General features: G+C 39.3%; 1 protein-coding gene across 1 annotated transcript in view; it reads right to left on the bottom strand.

The window, feature by feature from the left end:
- The window catches only part of PTPN22 (protein tyrosine phosphatase non-receptor type 22), a 65,263-nt gene extending 49,051 nt beyond the window's left edge, over positions 1–16,212 (bottom strand). Inside the window, exon 1 of the mRNA XM_036923398.2 lies at positions 16,028–16,212. Within this exon, the coding sequence (XP_036779293.2) occupies positions 16,028–16,159 (132 nt within the window). The 5' untranslated portion in view covers positions 16,160–16,212. The remainder of the gene's footprint in view (positions 1–16,027) is intronic.
- Between the last annotated feature and the right edge of the window lie 1,344 nt (positions 16,213–17,556).

Genomic DNA, 17,556 nt, shown 5'->3' with positions numbered 1-17,556 from the left:
CACCCATAACAGTTACACTTTTACCTATCATCAAAAGTAGATGAACAGGGGGGAGGAGCCAAGATGGCGGCATGAGTAGGGCAGCAGAAATCTCCTACCAAAACCATATATATTTTTGAAAATACAACTATTTCTAAAAGAGAAACCAGCGGATACTATAAAACAGCCAGGCTAAATCTACATCTGCGAGAACTCAGCATCTCATGAGGGGGTAAGATACAAGCCGCGAAGTGGTGGGACCCGAGTGCTACCCGCATCCCAGCTCAATGGTGGGAGGAAAGGAGTCGGAGCGGGGAGGGAGTGGAAGTGCAGGACAGCTAAATAACCAGCCCTAGTAATCCACACTGGGAGCGCAGACAGACATTGCATGGTGTGCTGGATATTAGGGAAATGGAAACGTAAAATTGGCGAGCGGGTCCCCACAGCTGCTTCCCATGGGACAAAAGGAAAGCGAGTGCTTTTTGAAAGTCTTAAAGGGACAGGGGCCACACAGCTGGATGGAATCGTTCTGGCACACTCAGCCCAGCAGGCTGGGAATTCTGAGGAGCTTCAGACACCACAGCCCCCTGAGAGACAGCACAGCCCTGAAGCCCCTCACAGCAATAAGCAGCCTCCCATTCATTCCCCACCAGCCAGAATGACCCCCACCACAGGGGCTGAGCATCCAGAGAACAGCCACTCCCACAGCAGCTGCCCAGAGCCTCCTCCCAGAGCGCAGCCACTCGGGCCAGACCCAGAGGCCGCTGGTGGCATGCAGTGACCCGACGCAGGCAGAGGAAGCCAGGACAAGGAGCAAAGGGGTGCTGTTCTCACACGAGACCACAACTGGCACATGTGCCACTCCCTGCAAGGCTCTGGGCTGCCCCAATGGCTGCCCCACCCAGGCTGGCTCGGGGAATTAACCCAGATGCTTCTCCCGGTGTGCAGGTAACTGACACAAGCAGTGGAGGAGGGCAAGGCAACCAGCAAGCAGGAAGGGACTTGGTTCTTCCAGCTGAAACATGCGCCACCTGCCTGAGACTACCTCTATCACCACAAAAAGGCAGAAGAATTTGGTCCAGTCCAAAATTACCCAGACAACCCCCAAGAGAGGGCCTGGGGAGATACATATAAGCAATCTTCTTGAAAGAGAATTCAAAATAAAGGTCATAACCATGCTGATGGACCTGCAGAGAAATATGCAAGAGCTAAGGGATCAAGTCAAGAGGGAGAATACAGAAATAAAACAATCTCTGGAAGGACTAAAGAGCAGGCTGGATGAGGTGCAAGAGGCCGTTAATGAAATACGAAGCAGAAACAGGAATACAGAGAAGCTGAGGCAGAGATAAAAGAATCTCCAGGAATAAAATAATATTAAGAGAACTGTGTGACCAATCTAAATGGAACAATATTTGCATTATACGGGTACCAGAAGAAGAAGAGAGAGAAAAAGGATAGAAAATGCCTTTGAAGAAATAATTGCTGAAAACTTCCCAAAATGTGGGGAGGAAATAGTTTCTCAGACCATGGAAGCCCACAGATCTCCCAACACAAGGGACCCAAAGAGGACAACACCAAGACATATAATAATTAAAATGGCAAACATCAAAGACAAGGACAAAGTATTAAAGGCAGCCAGAAAGAGAAAAAAAGGTCAGTTACCAAGGAAAACACATCAGGCTATCATCAGACTTCTCAACAGAAAACTTACAGGACAGAAGAGAATGGGATGATATATTTAATGCAATGAAACAGAAGGCCCTTGAACCAAGAATACTGTATCCAGCATAATTATCATTTAAATATGGAGGGATTAAACAATTCCCAGACAAGCAAAAGTTGAGGGAATTTGCCTCCCACAAACCACCTCTACAGGGAATTTTAGAGGAACTCCTCTAGATGGAAGCACCCCTAGGCTAAATAGATGTCACCAGGGAAAATAAAATCATAGCATAGAAAGCAGACCAACCAAATAGTAACTAAAGGCAAAATATAAAATCAACTATTCACAAAAACAATCAAAGGAAACACAAAAGAGTATAGAATAAAACACCTAACACATAAAAAATGGAGGAGGAGGAATAAGAAGGGAGAGGAATAAAGAATCATCAGACTGTGTTTATAATAGCTTAATAAGTGAGTTAAATTAGACAGTAAGATAGTAAAGAAGCTACCCTTGAACATTTGGTAACTACAAATCTAAAGCCTGCAATGTCAATAAGTACTTATCTTTCAATAATTACCCTAAATGTAAATGGACTGAATGCACCAATCAAAAGACACAAAGTAATAGAATGGATAAAAAAAAAAGCAAGACCCATCTATATGCTGCTTACAAGAGACTCACATCAAACCCAAAGACATACACAGACTGAAAGTGAAGGGATGGAAAAAGATATTTCATGCAAACAATAGGGAGAAAAAAGCATGTGTTGCAGTACTAGTATCAGACAAAATAGACTTCAAAACAAAGAAAGTAACAAGAGATAAAGAAAGACATTACATAATGATAAAGGGGTCAGTCCAACAAGAGGATATAACCATTATAAATATATATACACCCAATATAGGAACACCAACATATGCGAAAGATATAACAACAGAATTAAAGGAGGAAATAGAATGCAATGCATTCATTCTAGGAGACTTCAACACACCACTCACTCCAAAGAACAGATCCACCAGACAGAATATAAGTACGGACACAGAGGCACTGAACAACACACTAGAACAGATGGACGTAACAGACATCTACAGAACTCTACACCCAAAAGCAGCAGGATACACATTTTTCTCAAGTGCACATGAAACATTTTCCAGAATATACCACATACTAGGCCACAAAAAGAGCCTCAGTAAATTCAAAAAGACTGAAATTCTACCAACCAACTTCTCAGACCACAAAGGTATAAAACAAGAAATAAATTGCACAAAGAAAACAAAAAGGCTCACAAACACATGGAGGCTTAACAACATGCTCCTAAATAATCAATGACCAAATTAAAATAGAGATCAAGCAATATATGGAGACAAATGACAACAACAGCACAAAGCCACAACTTCTTTGGGATGGGTCGCAGCGAAGACAGTTCTAAGAGGAAATAATATAGCAATCCAGGCCTATTTAAAGAAAGAAGAACAATCCCAAATGAATAGTCTAAAGTCACAATTATTGAAACTGGAAAAAGAAGAAAAAATGAGGCTCAATGTCAGCAGAAGGAGGGACACAAAAAAGATCAGAGAAGAAATAAATAAAATTGAGAAGAATGAAACAATAGAAAAATCAATGAAATCAAGAGCTGGTGCTTTGCGAAATACACAAAATAGATAAGCCTCTAGCCAGCATTATTAAGAGAAAAAGAGAATTGACACACATCAACAGAATCAGAAATGGGAAAGGATAAATAAAGCGGACCCCACAGAAATACAAAGAATTATTAGAGAATACTATGAGAATCTATATGCTAACAAGTTGGAAAACCTAGAAGAAATGGACAACTTCCAAAAAAAAACAACCTTCCAACACTGACCAAGGAAGAAACAGAAAATCTAAACAGAACAATTACTAGCAATGAAATTAAATCGGTAATCCAAAAACTACCTAAGAACAAAACCCCCAGGCCAGATGGATTCAGCAATGAATTTTATCAGACATATACAAAAGACATAATACCCAGTCTCCTTAAAGTTTTCAAAAAAAATAGAAGAGGAGGGAATACTTCAAAACTCATTCTATGAAGCCAGCATCACTCTCATACCAAAACCAGGCAAAGACCCCACCAAAAAAGAAAATTACAGACCAATATCCCTGATGAACATAGATACAAAAATACTCAACAAAGCATTAGCAAACCAAATTCAAAAATACATCAAGAGGATCATACACCATGATCAAGTGAGATTCATCTCAGGGATGTAAGGATGGTACAATATTTGAAAATCCATCAACATCATCTACTACATCAACAAAAAGGACAAAAACCACATTATCATCTCCATAGATGCTGAAAAAGCATTTGACAAAATTCAACATCCATTCATGATAAAAACTCTCAACAAAATGGGCATAGAGGGCAAGTACCTCAACATAATAAAGGCCATACATGACAAAACCACAGCCAACATCATACTTAACAGAGAGAAGCTGAAAGCTTTTCCTCTAATATCAGGGACAAGAAAGGGATCCCCACTCTCCCCACTTTTATTCAACATAGTACTGGAGGTCCTAGCCACAGCAATCAGACAAAACAAAGAAATAAAAGGCATTCAGATTGGTAAAGAAGAAGTCAAACTGTCACTATTTGTAGATGACATGATATTGTACATAAAAAACCCTAAAGACTCCACTCCAAAACTACTAGAACTAATATCGGAATTCAACAAAGTTGCAGGATACAAAATTAATACAGAGAAATCTGTTGCTTTCCTATACTAATGATGAGCTAGCAGAAAGAGAAATCAGGAAAACATTTCCATTCACAATTGCATCAAAAAGAATAAAATACCTAGGAATAAACCTAACCAATGAAGTGAAAGACCTATACCCTGAAAACTACAAGACACTCAGGAAAAATTAAAGAGGACACTAACAAATGGAAACTCATCCCATCCTCTTGCCTAGGAAGAATTAATATCGTCAAAATGTCCATCCAGCCTAAAGCAATCTACAGATTCAATGCAATCCTTATCAAAACACCAACAGAATTCTTCAATGAACTGGAACAAATAGTTTTAAAATTCATATGGAACCACAAAAGACTCCGAATAGCCAAAGCAATCCTGAGAAGGAAGAATAAAGCAAGGGGGATTTCGCTTCCCAATTTCGAGCTCTACTACAAAGCCAAAGTAATTAAGACAATTTGGTACTGGCACAAGAGCAGACCCACAGACCAGTGGAACAGAATAGAGAGGCTAGCTATTAACCCAAACATATACAGTCAATTAATATATGATAAAGGAGCCATTGATATACAATGGGGAAATGACAGACTCTTCAACAGCTGGTGTTGGCAAAACTGGACAGCAACATGTAAGAGACTAAAACTGGATCATTGTCTAACCCCTTACACAAAAGTAAATTTGAAATGGATCAAAGACCTGAATGTAAGTCGTGAAACCATAAAAGTCATAGAAAAAAACATAGGCTAAAATCTCTTGGACACAAAAATGAGCAACCTCTTCATGAACATATCTCCCTGGGCAAGGGGAACAAAAGCAAAAATGAACAAGTGGGACTATATCAAGCTGAAAAGCTTCTATACAGAAAAGGACACTACCAATAGAAAAAAAGGCATCCTACTGCCTGACAAAGGGTTGACATCCAAAATGTATAAAGAGCTCATGCACCTCAACAAACAAAAAGCACATAATCCAATTAAAAAATGCTGAGAATTGCTGAATAGACAGTTCTCCAAAGAAGAAATTCAGATAGCCAACAACACATGAAAAGATGCTCCACATCGCTAGTCATCAGAGAAATGCAAATTAAAACCACAATGAGATATCACCTCACACCAGTAAGGATCACCACCATCCAAAAGACAAACAGCAACAAATGCTGGGAAGGTTGTGGAGAAAGGGGAACCCTCCTACACTGCTGGTGGGAATGTAAATTAGTTCAACCACTGTGGAAAGCAGTATGGACGTTTCTCAAAAAACTCAAAATAGAAATAACATTTGACCCAGGAATTCCACTCCTAAGAATTTACCCTAAGAATACAGCAACCCAGTTTGAAAAAGACAGATGCACCCCTATGTTTATCACAACACTGTTCACAATAACCAAGAAATGGAAGCAACCTAAGTGTCCATCAGTAGATGAATGGATAACAAAGATGTGGTACATATACACAATGGAATATTATTCAGTCATAAGAATGCAAATCTCACCATTTGCAACAACATGGATGGAGCTAGAGGGTATTACGCTCAGTGAAATAAGCCAGGTGGATACAAGTATCAAATGATTTCACTCATCTGTAGAGTATAAGAAAAAAGAAGAAAACTAAAGGAGCAAAGCAGCAGCAGACTCACAGAACCCAAGAATGGACCAAGTTACCAAAGGGAAAGGGACTGGGGAGGATGGGTAGGAAGGGAGGGATAAGGGGGAGGGAAAAGAAATGGGGTATTATAATTAGCATGTATAATGTGAGGGGAGGGCACAGAGAGGGCTGTACATCACAGAGAAGACAAGTAGTGGTTCTACATCATCTTACTATGCTGATGGACAGTGACTGTAATGGGGTATGTCGGGCAGACTTAGTGCTGGGGAGAGGCTAGTAAACATAATGTTCCTCATGTAATTGTAGATTAATGATACCAAAAAAAAGTAGATGAACAGAAAATTTATATGAAGAGATGCAGATTGAAAATTATCATGACAGCTAGGATTACTATAGAGCTCCATACACAAAAGTAAACTTAAAATGGATCAAAGACCTGAATGTTAAGTCATGAAACCATAAAATTCTTAGAAGAAAACATAGGCAAAACACTCTTGAATATAAACATGAGCAACTTTTTCATGAACATATCTCCTCGGGCAAAGGAAACAAAAGCAAAAATGAACAAGTGGGACTATATCAAAATAAAAAGCTTCTGTACAGCAAACGACACCATCAGTAGAACAAAAAAGACGTACTACAGTATGGGAGAATATATTCATAAATGACATATCTGATAAGGGGCTGATATCCAAAATATATAAAGAGCTCATGTGCCTCAACAAACAAAAAGCAAATAATCCAATAAAAAAATGGGCAGAGGATCTGAACACACACTTCTCCAAAGAAGAAATTCAGATGGCCAACATGCACATGAAAAGATGCTCCACATCACTAATTATCAACAAACTGCAAATTAAAACCCTAATGAGGTATCACCTCATGCCAGATAGGATGGCCACCATCCAAAAGACAAACAAAAACAAATGCTGGAGAGGATGTGGAGAAAGGGGAACACTCCTACACTGCTGGAGGCAATGTAAATTAGTTAAACCATTGTGGAAAGCAGTATGGAGGTTCCTCAAAAAAGTCAAAATAGAAATGCCATTTGGTAGAGGAATTTCACTCATAGGAATTTACCCTAAGAATACAGGATCCCAGATTCAGAAAGACATATGTACCCCAGTGTTTATCACAGCACTATTTACAATAGCCAAGAAATGGAAGCAACCTAAATGTCCATCAGTAGATGAATGAATAAAAAAGATGTGGTACCCCTAAATGTAAATGGACTGAATGCACCAATCAAAAGACATAGGGTCACTGAATGGATAAAAAACAAGACACATGTATATGCTGCCTACAGGAGACCCACATTAAACCCAAAGACATACACAGACTAAAAGTGACAGGATGGAAAAAGATATTTCATGCAACTAATAGAGAGAAAAAAGCAGTAGTTGCAGTACTTGTTTCAGATAAAATAGACTTCAAAACAAAGAAAGTCACAAGAGACAAAGAAGGACATTACATAATGATGAAGGGGTCAATCCCACAAGAAGATATAACCATTATAAATATCTATGCTCCCAACACAGGACCACCTACATATGTGAAACAAATACTAACTGAATTAAAAGGGGAAATAGAATGCAATGCATTCATTCTAGGAGACTTCAACACTCCACTCACTCTGAAGGACAGATCAGCCAGACAGAAAATAAATAAGGACACAGAGGCACTGAACAACACATTAGAACAGATGGACCTAACAGACATCTACAGAGCTCTACACCCAAAAGCAGCAGAATACCCATTCTTCTCAAGTTCACATGGAACATTTTCAAGAATAGATCATACACTAGGCCACAAAAAGAGCCTCAGTAAATTCAAAAAGATTGAAATTGTACCAAATAGTTTCTCAGACCACAAAGGTATGAAACTAGAAATAACTTATGCAAATAAAATGAAAAATCCCACAAACACTTGGAAGCTTCACAACATGCTCCTAAATAACCAATGGATCAATGACCAAATAAAAACAGAGATCAAGCAATATATGGAGACAAATGACAACAATAATTCAACACTGCAAAATCTGTGGGAGGTGGCCAAGGCCATGCTAAGAGGAAAGTATATTGCAATACAGGCCTACCTCAGGAAAGAATAACAATCCCATATAAGCAGTCTAAACTTACAATTAATGAAACCAGGAAAAGAAGAACAAATGAGGCCCAAAGTCAGTAGAAAGAGGGACATAATAAAGATTAGAGCAGAAATAAATAAAATTGAGAAGAATAAAACAATAGAAAGAATCAATGACAGCAAGAGCTGGTTCTTACAGAAAATAAACAAAATAGATAAGCCCACAGCCAGATTTATCAAGAAAAAAGGAGAGTCTACAAACATGAACAGAATCAGAAATGAGAAAGGAAGAAATCACAACAGACAACACAGAAATACAAATAATTATAAGAGAATACTATGAAAAATTATATGCTGACAAACTGGATAACCTAGAAGAAATGAACAACTTTCTAGAAAAATACAACCTTCCAAGGCTGACCAAGGAGGAAACAGAAAATCTGAATAAACCAATTACCAGCAACAAAATTGAACTGTTAATCAAAAACCTACCTAAGAACAAAATTCCTGGACCAGATGGCTTCACCACTGAATTGTATCAAACATTTAGTAAAGATCTAATACCCATTCTCCTTTAAGTTTTCCAAAAAGTAGAAAAGGAGAGAATACTTCCAAACTCATTCTATTAGGCCAGCATCACTCTTAATACCAAAACCAGGCAAAGACACTACAAAAAAAGAAAATTACAGACCAATATCCCTGATGAACATAGATGTAAAAATACTAAACAAAGTATTAGCAAACCAAATTCAAAAACACATCAAGAGGATCATACACCATGATCAAGTGAGATTCATCTCAGGGATGTAAGGATGGTACAATATTCGAAAATCCATCAACATCATCCACCACACCAACAGAAAGAAGGACAAAAACCAAACGATCATCTCCATAGATGTTGAAAAAGCATTTGACAAAATTCAACATCCATTCATGATAAAAACTCTCAGCAAAATGGGTATGGAGGGCAAATGCCTCAACATAATAAAGGCCATATATGACAAACCCACAGCCAACATCATACTAAACAGTAAGAAGCTGAAAGCTTTTCCTTTCAAGGATGCCGACTCTCCCCACTTCTATTCAACATAGTACAGGAGGTCCTAGCCACGGCAATCAGACAACACAAAGAAATAAAAGGCATCCAGGTTGGCAAGGAAGAAGTTAATTTGTCACTATTTGCAGATGACATATATTGTACATAAAAAACCCTGAAGAATCCTCTCCAAAACTACCAGAACTAATATCTGAATTCAGCAAAGTTGTAGGATACAAAATTAATACACAGAAATCTGGCATTCCTGTACACTAACAATGAACTATCAGAGAGAGAAATCAGGAACACAATTCCATTCAAGATTGCATCAAAAATAATAAAATACCTAGGAATAAACCTAACCAAGGAAATGAAAGACCTGTACTCTGAAACTACAAAACAGTCATGAGAGAAATTAAAGAAGATACCAATAAATGGAAACACATCCCATACTCATGGATAGGAAGAATTAATATAGTCAAAATGGCTGTCCTGCCAAAAGCAATCTATAGATTCAATGCAATTCCTATCAAAATACCAACAGCATTCTTCAATGAACTAGAGAAAATCATCCTAAAATTCATATGGAACCACAGAAGACCTCGAATAGCCAAAGCAATCCTGAGAAGGAAGAATAAAGCAGGGGGAATTACACTCCCCAACTTCAAGCTCTACTACAAAGCCATGGTAATCAAGACAATTTGGTACTGGCACAAGAACAGACCCATAGACCAATGGAACAGACTAGAGAGCCCTGATATAAACCCAACCATATATGATCAATTAATATATGATAAAGGAGCCATGGACATACAATGCGGAAATGACAGCCTCTTCAACAGCTGGTGTTGGCAGAACTGGACAGCTACATGCAAGAGAATGAAAATGGATTATTGTTTAACCCCATACACAAAAGTAAACTCGAAATGGATTAAAGACTTGAATGTAAATCATGAAACCATAAAACTCTTAGAAAAAAATATAGGCAAACATCTCCTAAATATAAGCATAAGGAACTTCTTCCTGAATGCATCTCCTCGAGCAAGGGAAACAAAAGCAAAAATGAACTCATGGTACTACATCAAACTAAAATGTTTCTGTTGGCAAAGGACACCATCAACAGAACAAAAAGGCATCCTACAGTATGGGAGAATATATTTGTAAATGACATATCCAACAAAGGTTTTACATCCAAAATATAAAATGAACTTACACGCCTCAACACCCCAAAAGCAAATAACCCAATTAACAAATGGGCAGAGGATATGAAGAGACAGTTCTCCAAAGAAGAAATTCAGATGGCCAACAGACACATGAAAAGATGCTTCACATCACTAATCATCAGGGAAATGCAAATTAAAACTACAATGAGATATCACCTCACACCAGTAAGGATGGCCAGCATCAAAAAGACTAAGAATAACAAATGCTGGCAAGGATGCGGAGAAAGGGGAACCCTCGTACACTGCTGGTGGAAATGTAAGCTAGTTCAGCCATTGTGGAAAGCAATATGGAGGTTCCTCAAAAATCTCAAAATAGAAATACCATTTGACCCAGGAATCCCACTCCTTGGAATTTACCCAAAGAATACAATTTCTCAGATTCAAAAAGACATATGCACCCCTATGTTTATTGCAGCACTTTTTACAATAGCCAAGATATGGAAGCAACCTAAGTGTCCATCAGTAGATGAATGGATAAAGAAGATATGGTACATATACACAATGGCATACTATTCAGCCATAAGAAAGAAACAAATCCTACCATTTTCAACAACATGGATGGAGCTGGAGGACATTATGCTCAGAGAAATAAGCCAGGCAGAGAAAGACAAATGCCAAATGATTTCCCTCATTTGTGGAGTATAACAATGAAGCAAAACTGAAGGAACAAAATGGCAGAAGACTCAGAGACTGCAAGAATGAACTAGGAGTTACCAAAGGGGAGGAGTGTGGGAGAGCGGGTGGGGAAGGAGGGAGAAGGGGATTGAGAGGTATTATATTTAGCACACATGGTGTGGGGGATCACAGGGAGAACAGTGTAGCACAGAGAAGGCACAAAATGAATCTGTGGCATCTTGCTACACTGATGGACAGTGACTGCATTGGGGTATGGGTGGGGCCTTGATAATGTGGGTAAATGTAGTAACCACATTGTTTTTTCATGTGAAACCTTCATAAGAGTGTATATCAATCATACCTTAATAAAAAAATTTTTTAAAAGATGTGGTGCCTATACACAATGGAATATTATTCAGCCATGAGAAGAAAACAAATCCTACCATTTGCCACAACATGGATGGAGCTAGAGGGTATTTTGCTCAGTGAAATAAGCCAGGTGGAAAAAGACAAGTATCAAATGATTTCACTCATCTGTGGAGTATCACAACGAAGCAAAACTGAAGGAACAAAATAGCAGCAGACCCACAGAACCCAAGAATGGACTAATAGTTACCTAAGGAAAAGGGACTGGGGAGTGTGTGTGGGAATGGAGGGATAAGAGGATTAAGGGGCATTATGAATAGCACACATAATATAGGGGGATCACGGGGAAGGAAGTATAGCATAGAGAAGCTTACTATGCTGATGGACAATGACTGTAATGGGGTATATGGTGAGGACTTGATAATAGGGGGAATGTAGTAACCACAATGTTGCTCATGTGAAATCTGAGCATAAGACTGTATATCAATGATACCTTAATAAAAAAAAAAGAAATTCATGGAAATTTTTCGGGCTCAGAAATTAAATTAGTAAATTTAACATAACAAAGTACTATTTTACACTAATTAGAGAAGAAAAAATATTACATGATATGATGCAGTGTATGTATAGAAGTTGAGACTTTGGAATCAAACAGACCAGAGTTTCAGATCTTGGCTTGCCATCTCATGGGTGAAATGAAGATAATACTTCCCTCTTGGGGTTGTTGTCATGATTAAGATCACATATGGTAAACCACTTAGATTGCCTAGCATATGGTAAGCCATCAAAAAAAATTATCTGCTATTATCTTTTATAGTTATTAAGACCAGCAAAGTCATAGAGAAGATGATAAATTCAGATATTAAAAAATAGAAAAAAAAACTCTTTTGGAAATACATTTGATGATATGTAACCAATTAGATGCAAATATTCTTTGACCCAGTAATAACACTTTTGGGGACTTAACTTCAGGATATAATCCAGAAGAAGGGGAAAACCACATGGACAAACATATTTATTGCAGTGTTATCAATAATCATGAAAAATTAGAAATACCTTAAATGTCCGATGATAGAGAAATAATTAAATTTTGGGGGTGTCTACTACACGTCAGGCATTTTATATATTTATTCTGATATTGTCACAGCAATCTGCAAAGTGAATATTATCTGTTTCTACTTTTTAGGGATTTTGTTCAAGGTCACACAGCTAATAATAGGCAGAACCTAAATTCAAACCCAGCTTTATGCAACTCCAAAGTTGTTAACAAGCACAAACAGTAAGGCAAGACTACCTGAATTTGAATCTGTTCCACCACTTACTAGATATGTGACCTTGAGCAAGTCAATCAACCTCTCTGTGTCTCAGTTTCCTCATCTATAAGATGGAAATAATAGTGGTATCTTCCTCAGTGGATTAGATGAGTTGATATATAAAAGTGTTTAGAAAAGTTTCTATAAGAGGTGTAGAAGTATAAGCTACTATGATTACTATTATTCTTCCATTATACCATGCTACATCAAAAGCCATAAATACAGATTTTAATCAGCATGACAAATGATTTTGGCATAAAGACAAGTGGAAATATGAGAACACAAAATTGTATGTATGCTCTAATTATAATACTCTAAGTGGCATTATGTAAATGGACAAGAACTAGAATTTTCACCACCACCCCCAAAAAAAATTATGTTGGGATGTTGGTATTATGGGGAATTGATTTTCTTTTCACTTGCAATATTACTATTTTGTAAGAATAATAACCATAACCACTTTTTTAAAGTACCTTTAAGAAGTTTTCCATCGTTATAATTCAGTATTTAATAGAGTGATTAGTTGGTTAATGTTTGCCTCTCTAAGACAGCCTCTAATATGAATTCCACCAAAGCACAGAGCAGTGCATTGCATTGCCAGCATCTAGCACAATGCTTTGCACATAGTAAGCACTCAAAAAATATGTGAACGAATGTATGAAAACGTTCTAGGAGTGGTCAGTGGCAGTTTCAACTACAGAAAGGTTTTGAATTTAGTCTTTTCCTAGGAAAAGGCCTCAGCAGTATGGTATCGACTTCATCTGTGATTGCAGGGTTGGCATGAAGATACCTGGCCAACAAGGAAGTGGGGACTGAAATCTTAGCCATGAGCCTGGCAGGGGGGGTGCGGTACACAAAATGTCTAACTGGAAGTAGAGATGACTTTTTGATGATTCCCACAAAGGCACCACCATTTAGGTCAGTGCTGGCCTTGTGCTGCAGAATCAGTCCTCAAACCTCAGAAATATCAAATCCTGGGAGAACACATTAAAGGATTTAAGGTGGGGGGTGGGACATGACCAAGTAAGTGGAAAGCCCTCCAATTTAATGGCAGTATTTACCTTGTCCAAGCAAGCAACATAGCCCCATTCGCCACTCCCCAACTCCCCCAAGATTCCCTCTGGTATTTCAGCTGAGCCTCTGGGTGGAGCTAGGGCAAGACTCCGTTTTTCCACTGGAGGACATGAGTCAGTGAACAGTGAGGCTCCACTTAATCACCACCCAAAAGAAGGCCTTAAAAATCAGGAGATAAAAAAGCAAGGAAGTGATTAAGAGAAAAGTCAGCGTTGTGATTATTCCTCGGACAGGGTTCGACAGGGTGGGGGTGGGGCGTGGGGCCTCATGGAGAAGGGAAATATAGAGATCTTCTGGGGTCTGACAATGTTCTCTTCTTGACCTGACTGGTGGCTGCTTTATAATTATCCTTACACACCTTTTATGTACTTTTCTACATGTGTACTAGAGTTCACAATTTTAAACAGAAAAAGGCACAAACTTTAAAATGTTTTGAAGTAGGGAGAAAATAACCAGATTTGTATTATTAAATGATCACTTGGCTATTGCATGGAAAATTGATTGAAAGTGGGGCAAAGCTAGAGGCAGAAAAAATAGGAGGTGAAGTGAATGCTGTAATTTGGTGAGAGATTATAGTGACTGAGCTAAGAAAAAGTGAAATATTAGGGATGTAGTCTATATTATTCTGAAAAACACAAACAACATAAAACAGAGGCTGGCCCTATCTGCTCTGGGCATTGGGTGAATTCAGCTCAGGAGTTACAGTCCAGGGGCAGGAACATGTTTAAACAGACACAAAGGCCGGGAGTTTTCCCTTTCCTGACTCTCTGGTAACTCTGCTCAGAGGGATTCAGATGGCCTGGCCAGTGGCAATGAGAGCACATTTTTCATAACACCATGGTATTCTACAAACTGAGCTCACGTAGAGGTTTCTATCATAATATATAATCACTCAGTCATAATATCAAATCATTTGAGACTACAGTGTCTTCACATCTACTATCTGGTCCTAGAAAGTTAGCTCCATGAGGGCAGAGGGTTTGGTGTTTGTTCACCGCATATCTGCAGTGCCTAGAACTGAACTTGGCAGACAGTAGGTGCTCAGTACATAATCCTGAATTAATGAATGCATTTAATTATTATTATTAGAGATGTTTAGTCATCACAAGAATCCTGTGAGGATAGGTGGGGCGTGAGTTATTATCCCCATTTTGAAAGTTAGAAAACATATTTGGGGGAGATCAAGGAACATGGAAATACTTGATAATTTGGTTGACAACAGAATCATGATTTAATTTCAGATTTGTACTTCAATTCCCTTTTCCTACTTCTTCACAGCTGAAGTGCTCAGGTTTGAAGTTTTGTATGAAACACCGGTTGGAAGTATTCCAAAATACATAATATGTACTCAGACCTGTGCTATCTGGTGTGCTAGCTTAGAGGATGAATGAGGCCTACCCAGCCACCCCTGCATCAATAATTACAGTTCCCTCAGAGGAGATACAGTGTTCCTCTGGATAACCTCCCCTAGCTGACCCCAGGCTACTTTGCTCTTACATTTCTCTCCACGTCCCTCACTTTATTCTACTCCCCATCCCAGTCATTCTGCCCCTCTAAGCAAAAGCAGGTTAAGGAAATCCCATTATTGAAAAAACATGCCTAATTTTTTTTCTTTTTTTTTAATGTGAATTTTTAAAATTTTGATATCATTAACGTACAATTACATGAGCAACATTATAGTTACTAGATTCCCCCATTATGAAGTCCCCACCACATACCACATTACAGTCACTGTCCACCAGCATAGTAAGATGCTATAGAATCACTACTTGTCTTCTCTGTGTTATACTGCCTTCCCCATGCCACCCCCTACATTATGTGTTTTTTTCTTATTAAACAAAAGAAAAGGAAAAATCAAGATGCAGTGGCAGATAGTTTTGGTGTTCTTCAAGAGCCCTTATTGTCCAAGTGGAATTGCTTAGGGAGACTAAAAACCATAATGTTCCACAAAAAAGTTAATCTTGGTCTCTTTTCTCTTAATATTAATTAAAATTATTCAGTTGAAGCATAAATGACAACTCAGATACCTAAGAACATTGGATGTTCAATTAATTATTAATATTATACACCTGGAAATATGTATGGCTTCTGTAGGCTTCCTAGTCAAATTCTAAGAGTTAGCAAACAAAACAATAACCATATTTTGGAGAGGGTATCTAAAACACACACACCACCCAGAAAAGTCAAACTTTTAGGTTGCTTTCCTCCCTTCTTCCCGGGCAAGGTCTGATGTCCACTTTATCCCAAGAGCAATTTGGTCTGGGAGAGTTGGACCACCATAGTCAAAATTGTCTGTGTAAAGGCCCTGTGCCTGTCACATGATATAAGACTCACCAGAAACTCACTGGCAAACTCTTCTTTGTTAATTTTCTTGTTTTGGGCCTCATCCAGGAACTTCTGCAGAATTTCTCTTTGGTCCATGCTGCAGGGCAAGAGAGACAGTCTGAGCGGGTTAAGGGAGGGCATGTCAAATGTGTGTCATGGCCAAGAGATATCATGAAGCCACTGCTGCCGCTGGAGCAGAGCATGTTGAAGCTGTGGTTTACTGACTGCATCACAAGCCCCAGAGGAAATTAGTACGTAACCAACCTCTGTGGTCACACAACAAAGCCATCATTGCACTCCAGGGCCCTAACGCCTTCCTGCTCAAGGAAGGAACCTGGTTAACAATTCGTTTCTAACAAACGAGTGGCTAACCAGAGCATAACGCTTAGCCTGCTCAGCTCTGAGACTGTTTCACTCTATTACCCTGAAGCCGAATTCACCATTTTTCTTTCTTCCTAGATAGAAGCTGAACTGCAGGTCTCTTGGATGGGTTCTGCCTCTTCCCCAGTGAGTATAAAGGTCCTGTGGACACCTTCTGTTTCCTCACATCCCAGCTGAATTCCATGAAGTTCCCTTAGGTCCTGAAAGGGAGGCAGACACTGGAGTTGACATCTTCTACCTGTACTGTTCTCCCGGAAGTTTCTCCTCATGTGATCAGTGGCCAACTTCTCTTCACCAGAGAAGCCATTTTTATTCAGAACTTTTCAGTCTGCCACATAGACCTCAATGTCTCTTTTGGATGAAACAAAGTCAGCTGCTTCTGACAGTATTTCTCCCCGGGGGTTTAGGTTGGAGAAGTGCTGACCTCATTATGGGAAGTTGATTTCAGGACCTCCCTGCCCCTCCAGTACTTTCGGGGCTTCACTTGGGCTCTGGATATAATGACTGAGAGTGCTGGGATCCAGGAGTATGGTGGTACAGTGCACATTTACAATAAAAATGTAGAGAAACATCTCTGTACAGGCTCTCCAGGGGAAGAACGGGGGCAGGGATGGTGGCTCTTCCTGGAGCCCACTCCCCACAAAATAATTTACAACCCAAGTCCATGGCTCAAAACAAAATTGGCAAAGGCAGCAAGGGGGTCCACAGCCCTGTACCCCTCCTCTGTCCAAGCTGATGCTCAGAATGCTGACAGCTGCACCAGGCTGAGGAGGCAGGTGGTGCTGGTGTTGTTTGGTCAGTGTAGGCCAGGCCCCAGGGCTCTTGGGAGGCCCTGAGGAGCACCTGACCAGGAAGTTGGCAAATATCCCTTGTATGTAATGCTAGTAAACTATGAAGGAGCAGAAAAAGAGTAAAACCAATCACCTTGCTGGCAATAGTATAGCTTTCAGGGCAAAAAGACTGAAGAACTATTTCTAGAGAAGACAATTCTACTCTGCAACCAGTGCCTTGGAAAAGGACATTGTTTCAGGAAGCCTTGCTGTGCATGTGGCATTTTAGCCTGACAGGCAGGCTGTTCCAGAAAAAGCTTCCACATCTCAGCCTGCATAAATTCTCTCTTCAGTGGGTACAGATCCGCCCAAGAGTGCCTGATTCAG

Source organism: Manis pentadactyla, chromosome 4, assembly GCF_030020395.1.
Source record: "Manis pentadactyla isolate mManPen7 chromosome 4, mManPen7.hap1, whole genome shotgun sequence".
In the NCBI taxonomy this organism is placed as follows: Eukaryota; Metazoa; Chordata; class Mammalia; order Pholidota; family Manidae; genus Manis; species Manis pentadactyla.
This window is presented reverse-complemented; position numbering and strand designations above follow the sequence as displayed.